This window comes from Pagrus major, chromosome 14 (assembly GCF_040436345.1).
Source record: "Pagrus major chromosome 14, Pma_NU_1.0".
In the NCBI taxonomy this organism is placed as follows: Eukaryota; Metazoa; Chordata; class Actinopteri; order Spariformes; family Sparidae; genus Pagrus; species Pagrus major.
In genome coordinates this window covers 22,957,675-22,982,584 of record NC_133228.1, presented here as the reverse complement: position 1 = coordinate 22,982,584, position 24,910 = coordinate 22,957,675, and the positions used below count along the sequence as shown (strand labels likewise).

General features: G+C 43.5%; 1 protein-coding gene across 2 annotated transcripts in view; it reads right to left on the bottom strand.

Moving 5' to 3' along the window:
- usp6nl (USP6 N-terminal like) overlaps positions 1 to 20,784 on the bottom strand; it is a 77,397-nt gene extending 56,613 nt beyond the window's left edge. The window contains exons 1-2 of one of the 2 annotated variants that reach the window (XM_073480923.1): positions 20,625 to 20,784; positions 12,304 to 12,410 (exon numbers count right to left, since the gene is read on the bottom strand). In XM_073480923.1, coding sequence (XP_073337024.1) covers positions 12,304 to 12,307 — 4 coding nt within the window. In that variant the 5' untranslated portion in view covers positions 12,308 to 12,410; positions 20,625 to 20,784. Of the gene's footprint in view, positions 1 to 12,303; positions 12,411 to 12,901; positions 12,980 to 20,624 lie in introns of those variants that run through there. The other variant, XM_073480925.1, reaches the window with a different exon arrangement.
- Between the last annotated feature and the right edge of the window lie 4,126 nt (positions 20,785 to 24,910).

Sequence of the window (24,910 nt, the reverse complement as noted above, 5' to 3'; positions counted from 1 at the left end):
AGAACATGCAGTCTGGGTGAACTCACAGCAGCTCCATGAGCTGAAAAACACTTTAAAAGCCCTTGAAGCCAAACATTCACACACAGCAAAGCTTTCTTTTGTTGTACAAGATGCCGGCGTTCTTAAGTCCAGACATTAAGTATTGATGGACGAAACTTTCTGAGCAGGAGGGCCGCCGCCGCCGCCGCTGAAAAACAGCTGCTCTGCTCGTCTCACCATGGCAACTAAACACAGAGGCCATGAAAAGCTGGTGACGAGGCGATGTCATAATTTCTGTCTGCATGTCAGAGGGAGAGAAAGCAACAGAGAACGACATTTGTGTGGGTCGGTATCACATTCTCCTGGTGTAATTATCCTGCTTGAAGTATCAAAGTGGATGATATTAAACAGTATTCATCCAAAGACTTATTTCTTCTTCGTGTGTTTGCAAACTGGAGGCTGGAGTCGACATAGAGCCGCTTCTGTTCTGATACTTATTTCTTTTTGCAGTCAAATCATCCTCTGGAAAAACTGGGTGTGGGTGAAGCACGTTTGAATCAGCGCAGCAGACTGAATATTTAAGATACAGCTACAGAAAGTAAAGTAAATTGGACCAAAGCTGAAGGAAACCACAGATATTTGCAACCTATAAACTTGACTTTTATGGCTTAATTGCATTTATCTCTGCCACCGCTGTCCAGTCACGCCCCTGCCCCTCAAAGAAAACAAACTTATATGTGGTCTGCTGCTATTTTGTCAAGAACATCAGGAGTAAAAAGCGTATATATGCCACACCAACCTTCTTTAAATCCCAAGGTCCACTCTGAGCTGGATAATGTAGCAGGGAAACCTGATAAAAGTGCAGCAGTATGGAAAACTTGCCCTGCAGCAGTGAAAATGAACCAGGTGGCAGTGCAAATCCTTTTTCAGCTGCAGCACCACAGTTGCAAAGAGGTATCAAACTGTTCCTCCATGCTCCACTCAGCCAGAGAAATCCATCCAGCCAACCAGAAATGTATTACTGAAGCCCTGCAACTACAAACTTTGCATAGAGGCAGTGAAAAGATGATTGAAATTCTATCTTTGCTATTAAAGAACCATGAAGTGGACTCTTCTTAATAAGATAAAGTTCCTGTTCAAACAGGATTTTGGGGTGGAGCACACACTCTGCTTTTGTTTGCACTGACTTCTTACTGGAACTAAACCGGGGCACTGCTCAACTAGCTGTATCTAATCCATGATTCAGGTACTGTTAGAGGCCACATCACAAGAACAAAAAGGACTTTAAAAAGGTGGAGAACAAAGAAGACCAAGATGTCCAGGCGCTCATTAATATAATGGAGTTAAAAGCTGGATTCAGTCACTTGCACAAAAAAAGGTACATCAAAGGATTTTGCAGTCTGTTAGAAATGTTAAAAACAGAAACAAGATAAAATGAAAATAGAGGATCTCAACGCCTGCAGTGGGAGAAACCAAGAAAACTAAGACTGGTTTGGGCCGCGGGACACAGGACAAAATCAATGAAAGCATCAGCTTCATGTTTACCAGCGTCGTCTGCACATCCACCGACCTTTCGAACAGGAAATACAAAAGACATAGTTGGACTATGGTTGTTATTCTGTTCTAAAATAGTATTATTAGTATTATTTATCTACGATCAGCGCTTCAGTGTGAAAAGGTTAACTGGCTCCAGCTTTTCCAGTGTGAATATTAGCTGGTTTTCTTTGCCCTTGCTGACAGTAAATTGAATATTGTCAGGTTTTGGATAATTGGAAGGATCAAACGAGACATTTTGAGGGACTGTGATGGACACGTCTAATCATTTTCTGACATTTCATGGCCAGAAACAACTGATCGATCACAAGGCTGCCAAATGGTCGAGTCTGTGAGGACCATCTGTTTTAGTGGGACCCAAAAACTGAAAATAGGACCATCTCCGACCACCTGGGTGTTTTTCACACCATGACACCACAAACCACGACCTTTTCCTCAACCTCACCAAGTGGTTTTTGTGCCTAACCCGAAGCACAGCATTTGCAGAAACACAACATTCATTCTGGCGACTGGTTTGAAGCAGGACTGTTCACCTCGAGTGTGACCATCACATCAAATCAAACTGCATCTCATCCATCAAACCAGACGACTGACTGGACCAGATCTAGCTTTAAATGAAGGGAAAAACTGACAAATAACTATGTTATGTTAAGTATGTTACATGCAGGTGAGGATGCGTTCAGGTATGTGATCTACCAGGTTGTGTCTGTGTGTGTCTGAGTAACATTATACTACTCATTGAATCCTCTGACTGGTGGCTTCAGTATGTCGAGGCTGATGCCCTGAGGACAGGGTCTGAGGATCCATTTCCTACTGCTGCCCTGTTTACTGGGAGATGTAATCATATTCCAGCAAGGCTTCCTTCCTGTAACCCCTCCACCCCTCCACCCCCTCCTATTGCTCAACACACACACACACACACACACACACACACACACACACACACGCACACACACACACACACACGAACACAACCTCGCTGTCACCACAAACGTGACATCCGAGCATCATTCACCACTGCAAGGAAAGGACAGAAAACGCTGAGAGGGGAGAGAGGAAGAACTGCATTCCTCCACACAACTGGCATCACATCACACATTTCACACTCAACACACAGTTACTAACCTTCAAACGTCACCCAATACACACTGGCAAGAATTGAAATGAAACAGGGAGGCTGGGTGGAAAGAGAGAGAGCGCGAGAGAGAGAAAGGAGGACAGAGTCGACTGAAAACAGAGACGACGGAGACACTTCTAACAGCATAGAAATAAGCACAAAATGCTTTCAAGTGAAATATTCAGAGTTCAATTCTCTTCCCGGTCCCAAGTCCTTTAAAATGTGTCAGTGTGCGATCGCAGAAAAAGAAAATGATGATCAAAGCCGCACAAGGACAAGTTATCTTTCTGAGCGATACACACAGCATCCCATCCAGATGAGACGATTACAAAATCAGCTCTGGCACTGGTTGGACACTTGAACTCTTGAGGAAAAAAAAGTGATGAATAAAAAACGGAAAAGGTCCAGATATTTAGATATTTTTCCTCACATGTTCATACAGTAACTTTTAGTACAAAGAAACACGCTTAAGGCTGTAAACAAAAACGCTATGTGTGTGTTTTTGACCTTATGTCGCACGATTTGTTGGTATTGAAGGTTGAATTTTATTTTTCTCTCTTGTCCCGACACTGTGCTTATGCTTTGGTTGGGTTTAGGCACAAAAAACACTTAGTTAGGCTCAGGAAAACATCACGGTTTGGCTTAAAATATCTACAAACACCACTGGAAATGTCCTGAGGTCTCGTTCAAAACACCCACTTTGGTCGCCACCAACACGGAAACAATGGCCCCACGTACCGTCAAAGAAATCTAGTTTTCGTCGTAAACACGGCTCAAAAACTGTCCTGCGGTCTCCTTAAAAATATCCAGTGGCGTCATGTTTATAAATGTTGAAATGCTGCGGTCAGTCATCAAAAACATCCAGTGGTTTCACACTTACAGATGTTGAAATGTAGACTCGATCTGCGGTCACTGATTTGGCAGCCTTCTCGCTCGGGGGGGCGTTCTTAGTGGTTTTATTGCATGTTACTGCTTTTCATCAGCTACTCCTCACTTTAGAAGTCATAATGAAATACATCCAGTAATGTTCAAGTGCTAAAAACAAGAAAAACGTACAGTAATAACAGCTACAACGTGCCTTTCTGTTGTTTCATTTTGGATCTAAATCTGCACTGTTATGTGTTGCCTCGTAACATCTGGTCTATCAGGGGAATTACAGATTCGCTCAGTCCTGTTTGCTGCTGTCCTTGCTTTGCTCGTGTTTGCTCAGTTTAACGCCACATTTCTGACAGCACTTGAAGGCAGCATTTGTTGTTGTTTTTGTACAGTTAAACCCTTAAGCCTTGAAGTGATGATGACACATCTCCTGGTGTGAAATGTGTCTTCTTACTCCTCTCAGACTGCAGATAGTCAGAGCCTCTCTGCCCACAGAATGACTCCAGGCTAATTGCTAGAAAGATCGGTATTTGTTTGTTGGGAAAGCACCTGAGGAAATTGGACTGTTGTTGTTGTTACACAGGTCGGGCGGGTTTATTAGCCTGCCGCGCTTCCTCCACTTCAAGGCCCTCGTCACGCTGAGCGTGCTGTGAATTTGAACTTGAATAGAAATTAGGGATTAAAATTAGTCCAGATTTTATGCCGGATGTGACATGCTGGTTTCATTAAAGCCGCTGTGTCAGATCCACATCTAAGGTCTCCCGCAGGAAGGAAATGAGGCAGCGATGTGCCAGTGGAGGCCGTCTCTAGTGTGACATTAACACCGGAGACTTTATAAACACTGTGTTTTCACTGCTGCAGCAGAATGGTCATCACGCCTGCGACTCCCAGAACGCTTCTTATTGTGGTTTTCACTCCGACTTGCTCCCTCTTTTTTTTTTTTTAACCCACAATTCAATTTGTTTTTCTGACTGCTTTATTGGCATGAGGCAGAGTTTATACACCAACCAAAGCAGAAGCTGACAGAGTGGAAAACAATCACTACAGAGCAGAAACAATGAAGAAGGATTCATCAGTTCTCTTCCGAGCTTTGCTCCTAAAATACGTGACAGTTTGTTTTATGATGGCAGCCGAAAAAGCAATAAACTTGTTACAGGTAAAGGTAAATGTACAGGTGATTTTACATCATCATTTGCTGCTGCGAGGCATTTTGTAAACCATGCTGTTGTGTTTTTCCACTGGCACTTTGGGCCAAGTCAAACCAAGCAGCAGCAATTTCCATTACTAGTTTCACCGCACCAAGTCTGGCATGGACCCTTTCCTTTTGGTGGTGGCGCTCTGGTTAGGTTAAGGCAAGAAAAAACCACTTGGTTATGGTTAGTAAAACGCCATGATTTGGGTTTTTGTCGCCACAAGTGAGGCTGGATATTGTCCTGAGGTCTCCGTAAATATATCCAGTGGTGCCTGGTTTACAAATGTTGAAATGCATGGTCTCGCTTCAAAAATATCCTGAAGTTTCACACTTATAAATGTTCAAACCTGGACTCGAATTGTGGCGCAGTCTTCAGCCAAGCGGGCTGCAGTGACGTCGTGCAACCGCGGCCAAGCACATGATCGCAAAACTGCACTCATGTCTGTGCAGGAAACCCGAGAGAAAGGCTTTTAAAAGTCTGAGTGTTCAGCTCTCAGTAATTGTGTAGCTTCGTACTGAATCTTTATGGTTTGAAGTTTAGTTTCTCTCCTGCGTCCCTGTTCGTAATTTCAGATATCTGCTGGATTTTAGTGTTTCATCGTGTTTACTTTCAGCTGTTTCAGAAGTTGGAAGGAAGAGTATTTACTGCTGCTCCTTTGACCACTACACAAGAAAAGTACGCCATTACAGTAGACCTTCAAGCAGGTATCCGTGTTGTAACGGGATTACTAATCCTTGCCGCGCAGGGCTGATGTGCCGGGTCAAACCAAGTCAAGCTAAGCCAGCACATGTGTATGAAAAACCTGGAAGACAACGAGGCCTGGGAGTTCCTTACCCTCCGAGCAGAGGACAAGATCAGTCGCCATATAAGTGCCTGACGTGTATGTAAAACATCACACAAGAAGCTGCTGTACCTTCAGAATAACGTGGGTTTTATTTGCACTGGAGTCACACACTACCCTCCTCACCAGCTGGGTGGCACCGGAAGCAACGCTCCTCCACCGAAGCAGCACTTTAACGCGGTGCTATTTCCAGTCTGAACACCCGCTAAGAGCTATTTGAAATGGCGACGTCTTGGGCGGAGAACGACACATTGGCACCATTAGCTGTCATCTACCTTATACACACCATGTTCACAAGGCTTTTGTGGCTTGGAAAATGTGGTCGAGGTAATAACACTCTCCGAGGTGTCTCGGGTGCTCAGACAAACATTTCAAACAGAGCTAACTACAGAAAGTGTGTGTTGAGCAGCTTCCAGGTGTGAACGTGTCCGACTGTGCGTTTGTAGCTGGACAAAGAAACCTGCACGCTCAGCTGACTTTTAATAGATATCGCAGGACGAGCAGGATTGTAAGTGTAAAGACCCTTTGCTGTGTGCTTTTGTGGCTAAGCTAACCATGCTAGAGTCCAGCAGATGGAGGCCAGATGAGGCTTTGAAGAGGACGTAATTATCCTGCACCACACCCAGACACTGTGCCCAGCAGGCCACCCAGTGACATCAGTCTTCTCCGACAGGGAGAGATGAATGAGGTGTGTGTGTGTGTGTGTGTGTGTGTGTGTGTGTGTGTGTGTGTGTGTGTGTGTGTGTGTGTGGTAATAAGTGAAGGACAGGTGAACAGATTGCAGCCAATCGTCCGTGCCTCATCATCATCATGCTGCACAACAGTGCTCCCTACAACCTCCCATTTATGAGTTCAGAGGTCGTAAAGTCACATTTGAACACTTATTTGGGGATAATAACAACATGGAACCTTTAAAAAGGTAATTTTAGGGTTGCTGATGTCTTATTTTAGAAACAGACTGGCAATGAAGAAGAGGAAAGACACTTTGAACTTGCATTTTAAGTGATTTTTCAGGAATATATTGTCCAAATATGTGAAAATATGAAGGAACGATTTCATTTTCACATCAGATTCTGCTCTGATCTGGAGCCGTTTACCGCTGAAGGAGAGCCCAGAGATTACTTTTTAAGTTTTTAGATTAAAAATTGGATTTATCTTCACTCCTGTTTATCAACCTGACTGCAGCAAATTAACTTCATGAACTTCTACTTCATGAACGTAACGTTACAGAGAGGAGGGGGGGGGGGAAAGGAGAGAGAACCAGAGTATGTGGTGAGTGCTGAGTTTAGTCAGAGGCTGACCTGAATTCAAACATACAGACACACCCTTGTCTGAAGTCTGTTGCTTTTTATTTTACGGCTAATGTTCAGTAAAGTAATCTTGGTTTGGGATTTAAAAACACTTGTACATGTAATGTGAATAAACGATCCTGAGGTCAAATTCGGTTTGCTGGTGGTGAACACACACTCATTGCTGATGACAATTTCTACGATGTAATTTTGGCACAGATGTTCGCAGACGAGGTATTGTTTTAACGTTTTATTACACATTACATTTATTCTCCTTAATGGACTTGCTTCCTCACTCCACAGTTATAGCGAAAAGGAGGCCAAATAAAACACAAGTCACCTTGAGTAAGCTTGTACACAACTCAACAAAATATTTAAGAAAGTCAAAGATGCTTCTGGACATTTTAATGCAGAAATGTTTGATATTATATCTTTAAATGTCACATGGACAATGTTGCCTTTCCGAACTACATTTACCACTTTGTTGGGTTGTTGTTCTGTGTTTAATTATAGTAATAACAATAAAAGGAGAAGAAATGGGCAAGACATAACACACTGAGACTTCTTAACACTGACTGGCCTTCGTATAATTAGGTTTAGCAAAGACAAGGTGACATCTTAGGGAGAAACTGCTTTGCAAACTCTTGGTACATTTAGAAAGTACCAAGAAGTTACAATCTAAGATCACATAGATGTTAAAGTACGAGAAAAATGTGTTGTTAAACTATAATGTATATTGTAGATGCATCAAAACTGCCGTAAAGCTGTTTGAGAACGAACCTTCAAGGGAAAATCCATTTTGTTTGTATTACTGATCTTAATTCTTACACATTGTTATTGTTATACATCACTGGTGGCCACTTCCCTCGTGACACATGCTCATTAAAAGGTAATGCAGTGCCTTATGACCTGTTGTTACACAGGAAAAGTCATGTGAGGCCTCCACAGGAAGAGACAGAATATAAATAGGAACTTATTAACAACATTGGAGCTCCTTCCTCTTTATCCCTCGCTCCTTCCCTCCATTTATCTCTACGACGACACGCTGCTGAATCTTTGCAGAGCCATTACCCGTCCTTTAACTAACAGCGCTGTTTATACAACACCAATAAAAACTCTTTGCTTGTGTGTCTCTTCCTCGTTTGTCATCAATCTCCTCTCCCTCCGCTGCTATCACTGAATCTGTTTCCTCCAGCAGCGTCGGGTCTGTGGGGGAGCAGCTGGAGTCGTTGTGCCGCAGACAGACAGAGCTGTGGTGTATTATTAGTACGTATAATGACTGTGTGCTTCTTCTATTCACACTGATATTATTTGTCACGTCATGTCCAGCCTGAAGGGACGTGGGCATGTTTTGATTAGATCACGGACGGCTGATAAAGTTTTGTACCCTGACATGCCTGTATGGATTTATTTATGATATCATGTGATGTGATTTTATTCATTTTTGTGAATGATATAGCAACATGTCTGGCAAACAGCGGACTTCAAATGTCTGAGATCACATTGAAAATCCTTGGTATTGTTATGTAAGCCGGGAAATAAGTGTCAGAAGTGTCATTTCTAAGAAACGAGGGCCTTTCTTAGCGTCAGCTCACGGCCAGACTCAAGGTTTTAAAAGCTCGAGGGAATAAAAAAGCACTGCACCACGAAAGTTTAGTTTACAAATCAAGATTTAAAAGGAATTGTAAAATACAATACAACAGCCGCAAAGATGAAAATGGAGAAGAAAAGTTGTTGTACGTCAGCGCATAAAACATACTGACGTTTTTTTTTGTGTTTAGTGGAAATAAAAAGTGAAGTTTAAAATCTCATGGCGACCAAAACAGGTATTTTAAGCCTAAACCATGATGTTTTCCAAACCATCAAGTGGTTGTTGTGCCTCAACTTAACCAGAGCATGAAACAGAAAAATTAACCTCGACAGGCGTCAATGAACGTTCAGTTTTACTTATCTAACGTACTTAGCCAACATTTATTCTGGCGATTGGAGTTGATTATTTGTCTTTGCACCACAAGCAAACATCAGTTAAACAGCAGAATGAGACACTCAGCAGTCTGGTTGTGTGGTCCGAGGTCAAATGAGCGCTTTCACACGAGTCTAAAACTCAATATTACTACTAATTATAGTATTTTGCACTGCTTGCCAGCACTTCAGGGATCTAAGACCCCACTGAAGGACTCCCTGCAGCGAAGCTCCGTTAAATGAAGAGTCTTATTCATTCCTCTGTCTCTCCTTCCATCCCCTATTTCCACTTTTCCACTAAAACTCAGACCATCAGGAGTAAGTCATCCATCCTTGTTAAGAGACTCGTTAGAGGAAACTGACCTCGCCCCGCCCCGGGCCCGGGCCCGGCGGCTGAGTGCATGTGTGTGTGTGTGTGTGTGTGTGTGCGCCTTGGTTGTGTGTGTTGTTGGGGAGGTAATTAAGGTAATTAGCTCAGGATATCAACCATCTCCAGGCGAGAGGGCGAGTCTATCAAAGGTTGGGATAAATAATGAAACACATAAAAGGCTGTCTCCCCGAGCGCCGGCTGCTTACGAAGCACATTCAGGTCACAATAAAACAACAATAAGCAGTTTGTTCATCCCGTGTGTTTCCGCTCTTTCATTATTTGGAGGTCATTTTGCTCCGTTTCAGGTGTTTATAAAGAGTTTAGGCTGGCAGAGACATTATCATAAGAACTTTTAGAGACTTTTGTCGCTTGTTTTTACAACTTTTACATTTTGTTTCACTCGTTCTGATTTGTTCTACGTTGATAAAGTTTGTGGCTGCAGATTTAGACACAAAGTCGTCATTTTTCTTCCATTTTCAACAAGTTTTGCCTTCTTTGTTAACACAACAATGTATCGATTTTATGAATCTAAAACAACAAGGCCTTTGGGTCTCACACACACACACACACACACACACACACACACACACACTTAGAAATAGAGCGCATAAACCACCCAGCTGCCGGCAGGCTTTTCCCGCTGTTACACGACTCAGCTCATCAATCACGCTTCCCTCCATTTTAATCACTCACAATCAATCAGATCAACCACCTAACCTCCCCTGACACACACACACACACACACACACACACACACACACACACACACACACACACACACACACACACACCACCGCACCAACACACACACACCTGTTTGTGTATGTGTACGGAGTGTGCAAAGGAAAAGGCAGTAATCGGGTTAAACCTCTCAGCGCTCCCCTTCGGCAGCGTCTGCTTAATCCAATCGCCTTCCAGTAAACGCCTCACATGCGTTGGGTTGCCCCGGTAACCCAGTGCCAGCCCCCCGGTACACAGATCTGCAGCCTCGCAGCTCTGGACGGCGCAGAGTGAGTTAACACTGCTGGCTGGCTGCCGTTCAGCTCTTATCTGTGAAGCGAGCTAAGCAGCACACGACAACAAGAAGAAGGTCTGAGAGGGCAGAGCTGTAAACTACTGAGGCCTCGTATCAAGTGTCTGTTTCACACGTGTGAAGCTTAACTGCTGGCAATAAATTAATATAACATCCAATCTTGGTATTACTGAGATGCATCGTAAATCCAGGGCGTTAACGTTGTGTTACAATTAAGTTTTATTCACATTTTCTAAACTTTTAAGACTGTTCATTCAGTCACAGCATAATCCCCCAACTTCATCTCCACTTACATTAAAATGATATCCATACAGGAAGGTCAAGTTCAGGGCTAAAGAGAGAGAGCATCTATCTGTGTATGGGCAGAGATGAGGGATTACAGATCGTTGTAATATAATCAGAATCTCGATATCTAGATCACAGGAGCGGCCATTTTTTTTATAAAAGGTTAAAAGTGTCACAACATACCATTAGAAATAAAACGCAGATGATGCAGAGATGACGAGAGATTATATTCTGTATCTGTGCTTGTTATGAACAGACACAAATCATTTTTATAGATTGTTTCAGCGAAAATGAAAATGCAAAATATCCACGAAAAACTGTGACTCGTATCGAAATCACCGTATCTGTCAAAATAATCACAACATGATTTTTTCTTTCCATGATATGAATTTCATCCATATCACAGGACACACCCTGGAGATAAAAACAATCAGTTCTGCTGCTGCAGTGTGTGTGTGTGTGTGTGTGTCTGTGTGTGTGTCTGTGTGACGCTACACACATGTATGAACATATGACACATTAAGCGAATATACTGCAGTCTGTCCTCGCCGGGTGACTCACACTGAGCCGACATGTGAGGCCGTGCCATTACAGTCACTCTGACATACAGCGGTGCAACGACACACACGCACACACTCACACACACACATATACACACACACACTGTAGATGGAGCTGATGGAGAGCACATCCCGCTACATTTGCCCTCCCATCATGCTTTGCGGCGTGATTGATGAGCGATGAGGTGGTGGGTTGCAGCACCGTGCCATATGTTTCTGCCGTCACAGGGGAGAAGCAGGATGAAGGTGTAAAGATCCAACGTGTTCACGCTACATCTCAAACACTTCTTATGTTTTCTGCTGTTTTCCTGCGACGGTACCCTGTTCCTGTAGATTACATATCACGGCACAAATCTATTTTAAAAACCAAACCGCTCACTCCGAAGTGTCTTCCAGCTCTCTCTGCTGGGAAAAATGGTTTCGCTCACCAACTAAAGCCGAGCCACGACAAACACCTCCGAGCCCAGCAACTAATCCAGCATTACAGAAGTCAAACACTGCTGTTGATTTCACCAAACAGTGTTAAAGCCTCAGTAATGAAAGAGTCTTAATCTGCAGCTCCACTAAACACCCAACTCTGACTGTGACCAAGCGTACCGAAACAGCCAAATTCTCCTTTAAAGTAGTTTAGTTCAGATTGTTCAGGCCCCGTAGCCACTAGTTGAAAATCATCACTGTTTTCAGGCAACAGCTGGGGCAGGGTTGTCACCTGTAACCCTGGTGACCAGGAAAAATGGAGGTGAAGCTCGTTCTGGCTGCGTCTGTCTATCCTGAGCTTATCGTTAGCGTGTCGACCCTCAACATGCAGCGTTTTTTCTCTCTATGCACGAGCGCTACAACCCAACGCTCCCAAACACACTGCCAGGGCTTTCCTGCAAGAAAGAAATGTTTGTTTCAACAGAATAAGATTTTATGTATTTACGGTGATTTATATAATTCTTTAATAATATAAAACAAGCCCTCATCCTGTCTTCTTGTTTGACATGTATCTCGGTGGCCGTGCCAGCTTTCAGCTCCACCGTGAGTCCCTCCACAAAAACTCAAGATTCATGGTTCACAGTGCAACTTCAGAAACCTCCACGAGTCACCGCACATGCAACAGTGTGTCAGAGTGTTTCATACTTCCTGATTTAAAGATAAAAGCCAGTGAAAAGGTGTTTAACCAGAGTATAGAAGAAGAAAAGCTAAATCACACCACAGTGGCACCTGTGAAAGAGGAAACACATGAACAGCCAGGAACTTACTCATGGTGGGAGTCCGGGGGTGGGGGGCAGGGCGAGGCCCAGGTAGGGCGGGGCTTTGGACAGGTGAGGTTATAATCCACTGGGTCTTTCCTAGAGGCACTCATGACCTGAGGAGGAGAGCAAAGAAACACAGGAAATCACTTCTGCACATCCCGAACACACTTAATAACTTGGATGGAGCAGCGGCTTGGCTCGCTCTTTTATTAGCCATCTAGTTGTCCGGTTACATGTCTTTTATTTAATCAGCAGAGAGCCAAACAAAGTTCTGATTAAGCTCTGGATGATCTAATCTAGATGATTCATCGTTTGCTGGCTACCAGGAATCTCACCAAGGGGAAAAAAATGCCAAAAGTTTGCTTATTTTAGCTTCCAAAACTTGTGGATTAACTACTTTTTTCTGTTTTCTATCACTGTAAACTGAATATTTTTGATTTTAGACTGCTGGTTGAGCAAAACAAGACATTTAAAGTCATCATCTTGGGCTTTTCTCACATTTAATAGACAAAAAACATAATTATTTCTGTAATCGATAAAGAAATTAGGGACACGAATGCTTCCCGATGTCTTTAGAAATGGACAAACACTGCCTCACACCAACCTTCTCACACACACAGTTGATTAAGGATGCGGGCCGGCCCATTAACATCTTGACTGGGACAGAATTGGCAGGGCGCAGAGGGCGGCTGAATGAACAGCCTTGTTTGAGCGTGTGTGTGTGTGCGTGTGCGGACATGAACATCCATCCAAATGGGCACGGTCATTGGACTGAATAACAGTAATCTGATGATAGTATGCGGTAATAATGGGTAATTTGATCACTCTGCAGATGCCTGTTGGACGAGGAGGGAGGGGTGGGCAGGAAGGCGGAGGGGAGGAAATGATGCAGGTGATGTAGAAATTAAGTCCCCCCCCCCCCGCCCCCTCCTCCTCCTCCCTATGTTGCCATGAGCACGACAACTGCAGATGCTGGAGGATCCAATATCCTCCCCGGGCTGCGAGGGAAAGCAGCACAGGTCAGCAGATTGTTTCAGCGGCGGAGGGAACGACAAACACGCAGCGGAGCAGCAATCTGTGCACAGATTCATTCGTTGCAAGAGGTGGGAAAGAGAGCTAACACTGCCTGATGGGCGTCGTTATCTCCGTCGTTATCATCGACACGGAGTTTACAGCTGGGTTTAGACGGGTTGAAGGCTATTTAGCAGAATCAAAGAGCAGCTGTGGTTCAAATGTGGGAGCAGATTTTAGTCTCTGAAAGCAGAAACGGAAGCAAAAAACATCAGAGCTTCATTCTGATATTAACACCTGACATCACCTGCAAACACTCAGACGCAGAAATCTCTCATACTTCAGTCGAACAGCCAAGTGTTTCTAAGAACATCTGAAGCCCTATTAGCTCGGAGGCTCTGACCGGGGGATTAGATCCACCATATGTCCACCTCTGCCGCTGAGCTGGGACACCGGCCAGTCGTCAAGACCCAAGCTAACAGAGCTGTTCAGCACGCAGCCAATCAGCCGCGCCGTCACTGAGGAGCCGGGGGTCAGTTTAGAGAAAGTCTGAGGTCAAAAGGTCTGAATGACGGGATGATGCATTTTTTAACCACCAACAGCTCTGTGGCAGTGAAGAGAAGAGCTCTGTTGTAGTTAAAGTGTTGGATACAGTTGGTTTCATTGATTATTAAGTAGTAAGATACAGCAAAAAAACAAAGAAAAATGCTGAATATATCATCTTTTGGACGGTTTATGGGACGAATAAAGGGAGTTATTGATGAAACTTCATTAATTCTGATTGAATAAACTTAAGATAAGTATGTAAGAAAAAATAAATACCTTAAAATCAATTTAAACAACATTTTCTGCACCATTTTGGGGGCAGTGCAACGAGCTGTAACTTAGCAAACATCTTTACACATCCAGCAGACACAGAGAAGCGTCATCGCTCATTTAGAGTCGTGTTTCAGGACACCTGAGAGATTTTTAGTCCAACACCGGCTCTCCTCTTCGCTTTGTTTCGCCCTCCAGCTGCTCGATGCTCCACTATGTCTGCCAGCTAACTTTGTCTTCCACTGTCGGAGCTGTTGAAGCAAGTTGGAGTCTTAAAACGCCTTCCAGTCGTCAATTAAGCAACTTTAATTCTAAACTGATCCAAAATGTAATTAAAAACATTATGATCCTCAGTGTAAAGTCAGACTGCAAAGACAAAAACGACTCAAGAAACTCTCATTAGTTGCAGCTTCTATCTGAAGTCAATCTAAAAAAACAACCTTTCTATCAGTCAAACCTCGCTGCTGCTGGAAACAAGACCTCTTTTGTTCTGTGTTGTTAACTCAGCGGGCCGGCAGCTGTGAGCGACGTGTAGCTGCTGTTATGTTGTGTTAAAGAGTAACCAGTGTAACCTCAGACTGGTTAGACCTCTCTGAAGTGCATCAACGGCCCGCTGACACAACAGCACCACCGGCAGCTGGTGGCACATTTATCCAAAATCGTCTGTATCGGCCTTCATGAACCCACATTGGCCGATACAGCGGTGTGTGTTTGCTGGACATGAGGTTAGTTACATCTGAAGCCGGGTCAGGAGCCAAAGCAGCTCTCTCGCTGCACACACACACACACACACACACACACAGACAGGCCAGAGGGCGGCCCAGCATCTGGTGGTGTGTTGTGTGCTGCTGCTCTGAAGCCGGGCATTAAAAGAGAGCAGAGCAGCGAGCCAGCGGGATCAGCGGCCAATAAAGACGAGCAGCAGCAGCAGCAACCCGGTGCCAAGGCCTGGACGGCAGTGAGGGAATGTACTGTGTGTGTGTGTGTGTGTGTGTGTGTGTGTGTGTGTGTGTGTGTGTGTGTGTGTGTGTGTGTGTGTGTTGTCAGGCTACATCTGCTGTGTGTGTGGGCTGCCTGCCTCTCTGCTGCACTGTATTGAAATCCTGATCAGACTTCAGCCGACCTGCAGGTTCCTGAAAGCAACATGTGAGACGTTCTGCTGCCTTTTTAAAGGGATAGTTCAACATTTTTAGCAACACACTAATTTGCTCTCTTGCCTAAAGTTAGAAAGGAGCGTATGGTAAGGAGGAGAAGGCGGCGACCGTGCCAAGACTACGTTTCAACATTCGTAAGCATGAAACCACTGGATATTTTTGACATGAAGTCTCCACGTTTTCCAGCCGTGTTTGAGGCGACAGAAGCCAAAACGTGATCTGTCCCTGAACCTACCCAGGTTGTATGGACAGGTGAAGCTACGGTGGCCCTGCAGGACTGTTTTGAGTCATTTTCAGAGACACTGCAACTCAGGATGACAACATCAGTCTTGAGGAATATACATCTTACATATCTATACCTATACAAATAATCGAAATGGATAGCAGAACCAGAGATATCAATGTTTACTCCACGCCTTCTTCATCTCACTCTTGTATCTGCACGGTCAATATAAAAGCTACAGCCGGCAGCTAGTTAGCCTAGCTTAGCATGTCCAAAGATACATAAAATCCACCTACCGATACTTCTGACACCACAACCTGTTGTTTGACACAGTTTCCGTACAAATTAAACAAGTAAGGTGATAATTATACTAATTTTACAACAAACTTATCACTTATATGCAGCTTGCAACCAATTAAAATAGGTGATTGACTCCTGCCCCACTGCCAGTGGATGAGTTTGCCTCGAAACAGCAGAAAGCAGCAGATCAACTACTCATCTGACTGCATCCATAAGATGTTAAACCCATACCGATCGAGTCCTGACATGGAGGCCAGTGACTATGGTGGGTTCCTTTTCATAACCAGTTTTCCAGGCCTCTTATTCCCCTGTTCCCAGCCTGACTGTACGCTGCCTCTTTAAGAAAGTACATTTCTTTAAGTAAGACAGAGATGGATAAGCAAACCTTTTTAAAAAAAAGCTTTTTCAGCCTTTCTGTATGATGGCATAGACAGGAAACTTTTAGTTTCAGGTATACAACTGTGAGGACAGACGAAGGTTCACCGCATGACGCTCAGAGAGAGACCCTGCAAAGTCTCTGTTGCTACGTTACAGACATCCAGTCAGACAAAACTGCCTTTTGAGTTTGGGAAGCCACCTGACGCCGTGCAGCCTGGCAAATAAACTGCCCTTTCAACAGGAAGACACACACACTTTCTCCCTCTCTCACACACACACACACACTCATTGACTCATTCGATTGTTTCTGGAGAGGCTCTGTGGACGCTGTAACAGAGATAGAAAGGGAACAGAAGAAGGAGATGAACTAATTTGTGGTTGTTGACCCTGACGACTGCGGGGCTTTTCCATTTCCTCTCTGTCACCGAGCCACAAATCCAGCAGCAGCTTCCAGCTCAGTGTGAGGATCTGTCTCTGGATCCGTCACATTTTATGTTCTTTACCAAATTTGGACATTGTGGTTAGATCCAGATATTAATACAGTTGAAATAAAACTTTAGGAGGTATAATCCAGTGTGCCAATACTTTCCCAGATTCATATTAAGGTCATTTTTAACAAGTTCTCTGCAGAAAAGCCCAAACTGAACCAATTGTAATGACACTTTTTGACTAAATTAGACACAACTGGTGAGAGGATTAGTCGATTAGTTAATCAAACTAAGACTTTCAAGTCATTTACTGGACAAAAATGTCAAACCTTAGATGTGTCTCAGTTGTCAAATGTGAAGATTTGCAGCTTTTTTCTCTTTTTTATATTTGTATATTGGATTTTTGGCTTTTAAACTGTGTAAGTCTGTGTAATTTCTCCCACTTGGGCTTTCTCAATTCAAACAAAATAAAACATGTAAGCAGCAAGGAATCATGGGAGTTGCTGTCTTGATGTCTTGACATGATTCAGGCAGATATTTTCACTGACGAGGTCATTTTTAAAAGTTTTTAACGTCATGTTTAGTCGACTTCCTTACTCACTCGCTGACTAACCCAGCCGCTAAAAAATAAATGTTGACGATACGTTTCTGCAGACCACAGATATGTTGAATCTTTACACTTCTTTGGGTTCAATTTTGAATTCTACGTTGTGACAATGCCGGGTTAGGAAAATAAGTTTTGATTTGGCTTTAAATACCTGCTTTAGCCACCACAAACACGGTAGGAGATGGTCCTAAAACACCTTTTTTTGGTCGCAAAATATCTCGACTTCTCGTCAAAAATATCCACAAACTCGGCTGAAAATTGTCCCTGCGGCTCCTCAAAAATATCCAGTGAAGTCATGCTTGCAAGTATTGAAAAAGCTGAGGTCCATCATCAAAAATATCCCGTGGTTTCACACTTAAAAATGTTGAAACACAGCCTTGAACTGCAGTCACTGGCTTGAAAGTCCACCACCGCCCACCTCACTTCCCCGATATGAAGGTCTGGTCGTAAACATGCCTCACATGTCAAACAATGCTGAAGCGTCAATATTGTGGCGAGCATGACACGTACAAATGTCAACAAATCAATGGTGTGTGGAAACGTTAACTGGCTGCCGACTCCCTCCCGAAAGTTATATCAACAAGTGACCACATGAAAAGCACATTACCTTGAGTAAAGTTAGAGATGTGTTACATATTAGAGCTTTAAAGCAAAGTATATGAATAACAACAGCTGCTCATGATGTGTAAAATGTTGCATTACAGGGTTTAACTAAGACAAATCAAACCCTGAGAGGAAATCTGCAGCTGTAGTTAACTATTATCAGCAGGGCGCAAATGTGCCTCACATTCCCTCCGTCTCTAAAATGCCACACAGAGCAGCAGCTACGTATCAGAGTCGGCGGGGGGCTGCGTGTAAAAAGGTCAGCTGTTGACAATGGTGTACCGGCAGCAGTGAGGCATGACGACTAATCAGACCTTTAACTTCAAGATAATGCAGCAGTGAACTTTTATGCTACTGCAGTGTCCACGAGCAAGACGCCGAGACGCTGTCTGATGGGTTTACTGCAAGGGTCAAGTCAGAGGGATTGTGGGTCGCAACCAGCAACTTTTATTAAACCTGTATTCAGCCAGGAAAGACGTCTCATTGACTTTTTTTTCCAAGTCAACTAAAGTTAACGAAGAAGTAACACAAAGATTAGAGGAGACGAATCAGTTTGTTTGTTACAGTTTGAATTACAGGTACAAGACTGCCAAAGAAACGCTGCAGGTATCAGAACTCTAATAAGCAGAATTAAGCTTTTTTTTTGTTGTTTCGGGCTTTAAGCCAGTCCTCCAGCTTACGTTATGACTGTTTTAGTCGTAGTAATAGTGTGACAGGATGTGCCTCTTCCAGGAATGTTGCTTCTGCTCGGCTCCCTATCTTTATTTTGCATCAGAGCTGGGAAAGGGCTGATCCCAGAAAAGCCACTCAGCAGCAGCAGCAGCAGCAGCAGTGACACAATAAAAAGCTGATAAAGCGAATAGTCTGACCCTGACACATCCTGACATGCTGCTCGTTCATCGCAGCCTGACACTGAACACCACGGAGGGAAAAACCAACACAAAGTCAGACTTTTTTAATCCGACAACCACATCAGGACAGTAAAAACACACTCTCCTGACTAAAACCTTGATTTTTCTCTCAGTTTGTGGTTGTTTTTTTGTGTTACTGGCAGTCAAACATCCCTCTCTGCTTATTTCGACCCTCCAGTCCTGCAGGTGGACTCCACATCACAAGGTTGTGGGTCCCTAAAAACACGTCCCAGTCACAGTGGTGCACACCACTAGTACTACTAGTAAACGCCTTGTGTTTTCAAACTGTAAAGCCCCTGACTGCGCTAAGCCGCATTATCCTGAAGCGGGATAGGAAGGATTGAAAGACACACCAGTGTTAGTTGTGCAGCATTCACATGTATGAGTCCCTAGCATGACTTTCAAAATAAAACCAGCATTTTCATAAGGAAGAGCTTTAGTCGTACTTTGAACTGATACAGATTTGGATGTATTTTATGGAATTGAATATTTATTATATACATCTTTAGAAATACTTATATGTATTGGTTTTTACTGTATGTTCAAGCCTTTAGAAGCTCTATCAGTGCATGCAGGAATCATAATGTCTACATGTAATTTGACTTATTTGTTAATGTGATTTTACTCTATATGAATATAATATTTTCACTGTGTGTACTATAAAATTTAGCTTTTTCCATATACTCTATAGGCATAAATATGGCTCTGACACGTTTCAGGCTTTTATTCTGAAAGTGGATCACCTTACATCCGCTTACATTCCCTTACTGTACAACTTAACGCACCTTGCTACAAAGGTAACTCTACCCGCTCTCTCGCGAGGCAGGAAACATCACGCAGTGCTCAACTTTATCAAACACACGCATTTCTAACCCCGCACCCACACGCAGCGGTTCATACCCGCGTATTTTCTTAGTTAAAGACGGAAACAACTGCGCTGCTCGATTCATTTAAACGCTACCGACGCAGCAGCAGCTCCGAGCTCATCAAAGTGAGTGACGGGCCGTCGCAGCCAATCAGGAGCCTGAGAGCTCGGGGCGACAGCCAATGGGAGGCCGTGATTGGTGCTCCGGCCGCATTGATTCCGTTGCGGGAGGCAGCCTGGGGGGTTTCGGCTACGTCAATATCCGGAAATGCGACCGGAACCACAGCGACGTGACGTTCAAAATAAAAGACTTAACAGTTAAAAATACAGTTATTAGCTTTACTTTGAACCTTTAAGCTACAGCGTTAGCATGTCAAGTCAAATATCACCAGATTTTAAAAGGCAGATTTTTTTAGATACTATGTTTATGACTTTACACACAGCTTAGCTTGTTTTAATGCGCAACAACCCCGAAGTGAAGTAACTCAACATTAGCAGCTATTTACATCGTTAACACGTGCTGCCAGTAACACTGACTGAATTTACAGACTAATAACAGCATTAGGAAGAAGAAGCAGCACACATTCATGGCCATTTTATACAAAAAAACCCCGATATTAAGTACGTTTTACAGCCAAGCTAACCTCTTTGTAACGTCTGCCCGCAAACACGACTTTTATTTTATCGCACGACACCGGAAGCCGCCGTGTCGCGCCGCGCTAGCTTGACAGCAGGTGGGTTTGGCTAGGTAGGCCTCGGTGAATACAAATAAGCACAAAGTTTACAATAATAAAACACAACATATCATCTTCCCCGGGCGTAAAACAACGCGAACAGTTTCACACGGGCGCCCAACAAAGTGCCCTCAAAGCGGCGGACGCCATGTTGCGGTTAAAAAAAGAAAGAAAAGAAAGAAAGAAGCTACCGTTTTAATGAGCTACCGTCATTCAGCCCCGCAGTAGACGCCACCGCAACTGACAGATGCGTTTCGGCGAAGTTTCCCCGCAACGTTCAGCTAACAACCGACTCACCTTGCTCTCGACTCGACGGGGTCCTCGCGAATCACATCGCTGCAGGTATCGCCCCGGCCGAACTGGAGCAGGAGACGTCCATGGTCCCGTACCAGGAAGTCCAGGGCACTTCTCAAACTCTCCGTGTGTGTGTGCGGGGGGGGAAAAGCCGTGCGGGATCTCAGCCAGGTAGCAATGCGCCGCCCGCCGGGCTGATCTGACCTCAGCGGGTGGATGCTGCTGCTGGTGGTGCTGGTGCTGCTGCAGCTCAGTCCAGCCTGCGACACTCACACCAAACGAGCCATTAGATGCATTAAAGTGTTTGTTTTTATATTAAGAGGTGAAATAAAAAAGAGACTTCATCATCGTGCCAGCTGCACTTTATGATGATGGGCAACACAGTGGATCCAAAATTCACTTGAAGTTCAAACATGATGTGAAATTACGCTTTGAAACACTAAAACACACACTTTTGTTATTATCTTGACGTAAAATAAGATGATATTCTATTTCAATAAAGGAATTAAAAGTGGGTTTTGTTTTCTTGCAGAGTTTCTCTTTTAAAAGGTCTTTGCAACTTTTTTAATTTGGCTTTAATGTGCAGAGTTTGTGCACCTTGAACAGAATAAAAATATTTGCATCACTTTTAGTTTATTTTTATTCACATTTATTACATGTCTTGATAAAGTTAACCTATATGTCTTCAATAAGAGAGGGAACTGACATTTAAAGGTGCACTATGTAGTTTTGTGGAGGACGTTCATTCAATCAAAATAAACAAACTCTTTGTTTTCATGACTGAATAAACAAACTGACCTTAAAGGACAATTTCATACTGTTTTACTTTGTTCATATGTGGCGGACCCTGCCACCTTTTCTAGCTTCAAACAGTGTTTTCCTCTGAGAGCAGCTTGTTTATTCACTTGCAGTTTGTATTATAACCTCATTCAAATTCAGAATTTGAATTTCTTCTCCTAAACTACATAATAACCCCTTTAAATTAAATAATCCATATGGAAATACACATAGATGCAATTTAAAGCACGCAGAACATGTCGAAATACGACCTAAAAGACATTAAAGTAAGTTATTTCAAGTCAAGAGTGCATTATGTGAAAAAGGACACGGTCATGACCGACCTGCCCACAATCTATCTGATATAAATGAGAACTTTAAATAACATAAATTACTATCAGTGTGACGCTGCAGGCTTCAGATGAAACTTAGTAACATCCATCATCGAACACTCAATCTGTTCTTGTGGCTTCTTCTACGATTTGTATTCTTATCTCGACATCATCGTCGGCTTGTTTTGTAGACGAGTGTGTCGTGTGTCCACACACTTCACTCCGCCGCTGTTTACACGACAACAACAGTCATCTGCTGATAAACTAGCAGGTCGTATACATCTGCTCTCCAGTAGCACACACGTGTAATCCTATCTGTCATGTGACACCACAGCCTTCACCAGCAGACGACACACGAGATCAGCACATGTACGTCTGTCGTCCTGATTCCTTAAGTCCATACTGACCTCTATAGGCAGAAAGTGAGCTCAGCTGGGCCACATTGTACTGTGCGTCTGCAGAGGGAGTGGATATCTGTTCACCAAAGAAGAGATTTCTGTTTTAAAAAGGTCTTAACATTAGCTGCAGCAAACTTCATGTGATGTGATGTGAAAGGCTGGTGTGAAAAGGTGCTGCAGATTCCTAAATACAGCTGTCAACAGCAGGGTGGAGGGGAAGTGCGATGTTTTCCTCTCGTTTGAGTCAGATAATCTTTTAAAAAGTCAGAATTGGTTCACGTTGGACGTGAAAATAAGCAGAAAAGAGACGTATTTCTGTGTTAAAGAGACTTAAAACTGTTGTTATTTGGGCTATTAAGAGAAAAAGAAAAGGAAAAGCATCTGGGTTTTGTTTTATTGCAAATTTCCTCTTTTAAAATGTCTTTACAACTTTTAATTTTGGCTTTAATGTGCAGAGTTTATGCAACTTGGTCAGGACAGAAAAAGACCAGAAGAAAGAGGTAAGATGATGAGCAGCAGGCTGTTTTTGACTGATTTCTGATTCAATAATCTCAACAGCAGCTCACCTGATGAGACGATAAAGATATGGCTGGATGAAACGTGACAAGGCCGCAGATTTCTGTCATGATTTGACTTTCTATTTCTTGTAACTACGGTATGAAAAGCAAGGCAGGACGAGGAAAAGAAAGGAAAAAGCAGAGAATGAAAGACTGTTACGGCTGTCAGCGGCCTCCAGGTGCTTTGCAAGTTGGACGTGATGGAAGTAAATGTGGTGTGTGTTTTGTTTGTGTCGGACATGAAAAGAAAGGAGAAAGAGTGTTGATGAGCTGCTGACGGCACTTTTCTGAGTAAAAAAAGGACCTAAGTTCGGCTAATGAGCGAAATTATGCGCGACCCAGATATAACAGGAGGAGAGGAACAGGTGGGACGATCACAACAGGCCTCTCCCTGCTGAATTTCTCTTTATTTATTTATGAGTTTTAATTTGGCTTTTCTTCGATGTGCAAGGTTCATGCAGCTTGGACACGAGAGGAAATAAACAGAAGGAAGAGGTGAGGAGATCAGAAACAGGACTGCTTTATGTTTCTATAATCTGAGAAGTAGCTCCTGACAACCTGCAGACTTCATGTAGGAAAAGTGATCAAGGAAAGGAAGGACAACCGTGACGGGGCTGCAGATTTCTGTTTAAAAAAAAAAGTAAGGAAAGAAAAGGGAAGGAAAGGAAAAGGAAGAGGAAAGGAAAGGAAAGGAGAGGAAAGGAAAGGAACAGTTAGGAAAGGAAAGGAAAGGGAAGGGAAGGGAAGGAAAGGAAAGGAAAGGAAAGGAAAGGAAAAGGAAAAGGAAAGGAAAGAAAAGGAAAGGAAAGGAAAGGAAAGGAAAGGAAAGGAAAGGAAAGGAAAGGAAAAGGAAAGGAAAGGAAAGGAAAAGAAAGAAAAGGAAAAGGAGAAGGAAAGGAAAGGAAAGAAAAGGAAAGAAAAGGAAAAGGGAAGGAAAGGAAAGGAAAAGAAAGAAAAGGAAAAGGAGAAGGAAAGGAAAGAAAAGGAAAAGAAAGAAAAGGGAAGGAAAGGAAAAGAAAGAAAAGGAAAAGAAAAGGGAAGGAAAGGAAAGGAAAGGAAAAGGAAAGGAAAAGGAAAAGGAAAGGAAAGGAAAGGAAAGGAAAGGAAAGAAAAGGGAAGGAAAGGAAAAGAAAGAAAAGGAAAAGAAAAGGGAAGGAAAGGAAAGGAAAGGAAAGGAAAGGAAAAGGAAAGGAAAAGGAAAGGAAAGGAAAGGAAAGGAAAGGAAAGGAAAGGAAAAGGGAAGGAAAGGAAAGGAAAGGAAAAGGAAAGGACTATCACGACCGGGCTTCCTGTGGCAGATTTGGGTTTAAAAAGGTCTTTAAAGGTCTTAGATGTGTCCCTGTCCACCCGGCAGACTCTCCTCTCCAGCGCTCAGCTGCAGAGCGGCGTGTTGAACGGGCCCAGCTCAGTGCAGCTCGGTTCAGTTCAGCTCAGTGCAGCTCGGTTCAGTTCAGCTCGGTGCAGCTCGGTTCACTTCAGCCGGGCTCAGTCTGCTGTTATGTGTTGCACTTCTGTTACAGCAGGCCTGGAGGCCCTGGAGGAGCCTTAAACACACAGCCAGAGTGTATAATGAGGGCTGGGTATAGGGCTGCACTATTTACATTAGAGAGCACACTGTTTATAGAGAGGAACTGCTCGACCCCCCGACAGAGCACATTATTGACTGCAGAGCGCCGGCTGCACCTGATGCTCTCAAATGCACCACGCTGTCATGTGGCGGTAAATAGACGAGGGCAGGGTCAGCTGTGAGCGCCGGATCAAACAAGCAGCACATAATGTTTTCACAAGACGTTTTAATTACATGTGAAGCTTTTCTCCACTACCTGGGCACCTCCTCGTTTCCTCGTGAGGAAATCCAGCTCCTGAATTCACTCAGAGAGAAGATGTGCTACATTTCTGCTTTAAATTGTCGATGACTTTGCCCATTGCTTTTACTTCCAGGAAAACATCCTGATGTTTGCTAGCTTGCAGTCTTCTTTTTCATTGCTTTTGTCGGCGTATAACTTTGTTTCTTTGCACGTTACTGCCACTTACTGCAGAGTAGCACAAAACTGGCAGCAGTGGTGTGTAAAAAACATAAGAAAAGGGGAACTAATCGTTAAAATGCTGCTCGATAGCACTCCTAGTGGCTGAAAAACTCCAAGTTGGACCTTTAATGTAACAGTCTTTGGAGAAAAAAGCTAAATTAATGTGATGTAATGTGACACTGAGGTCTAGTCCCCTTC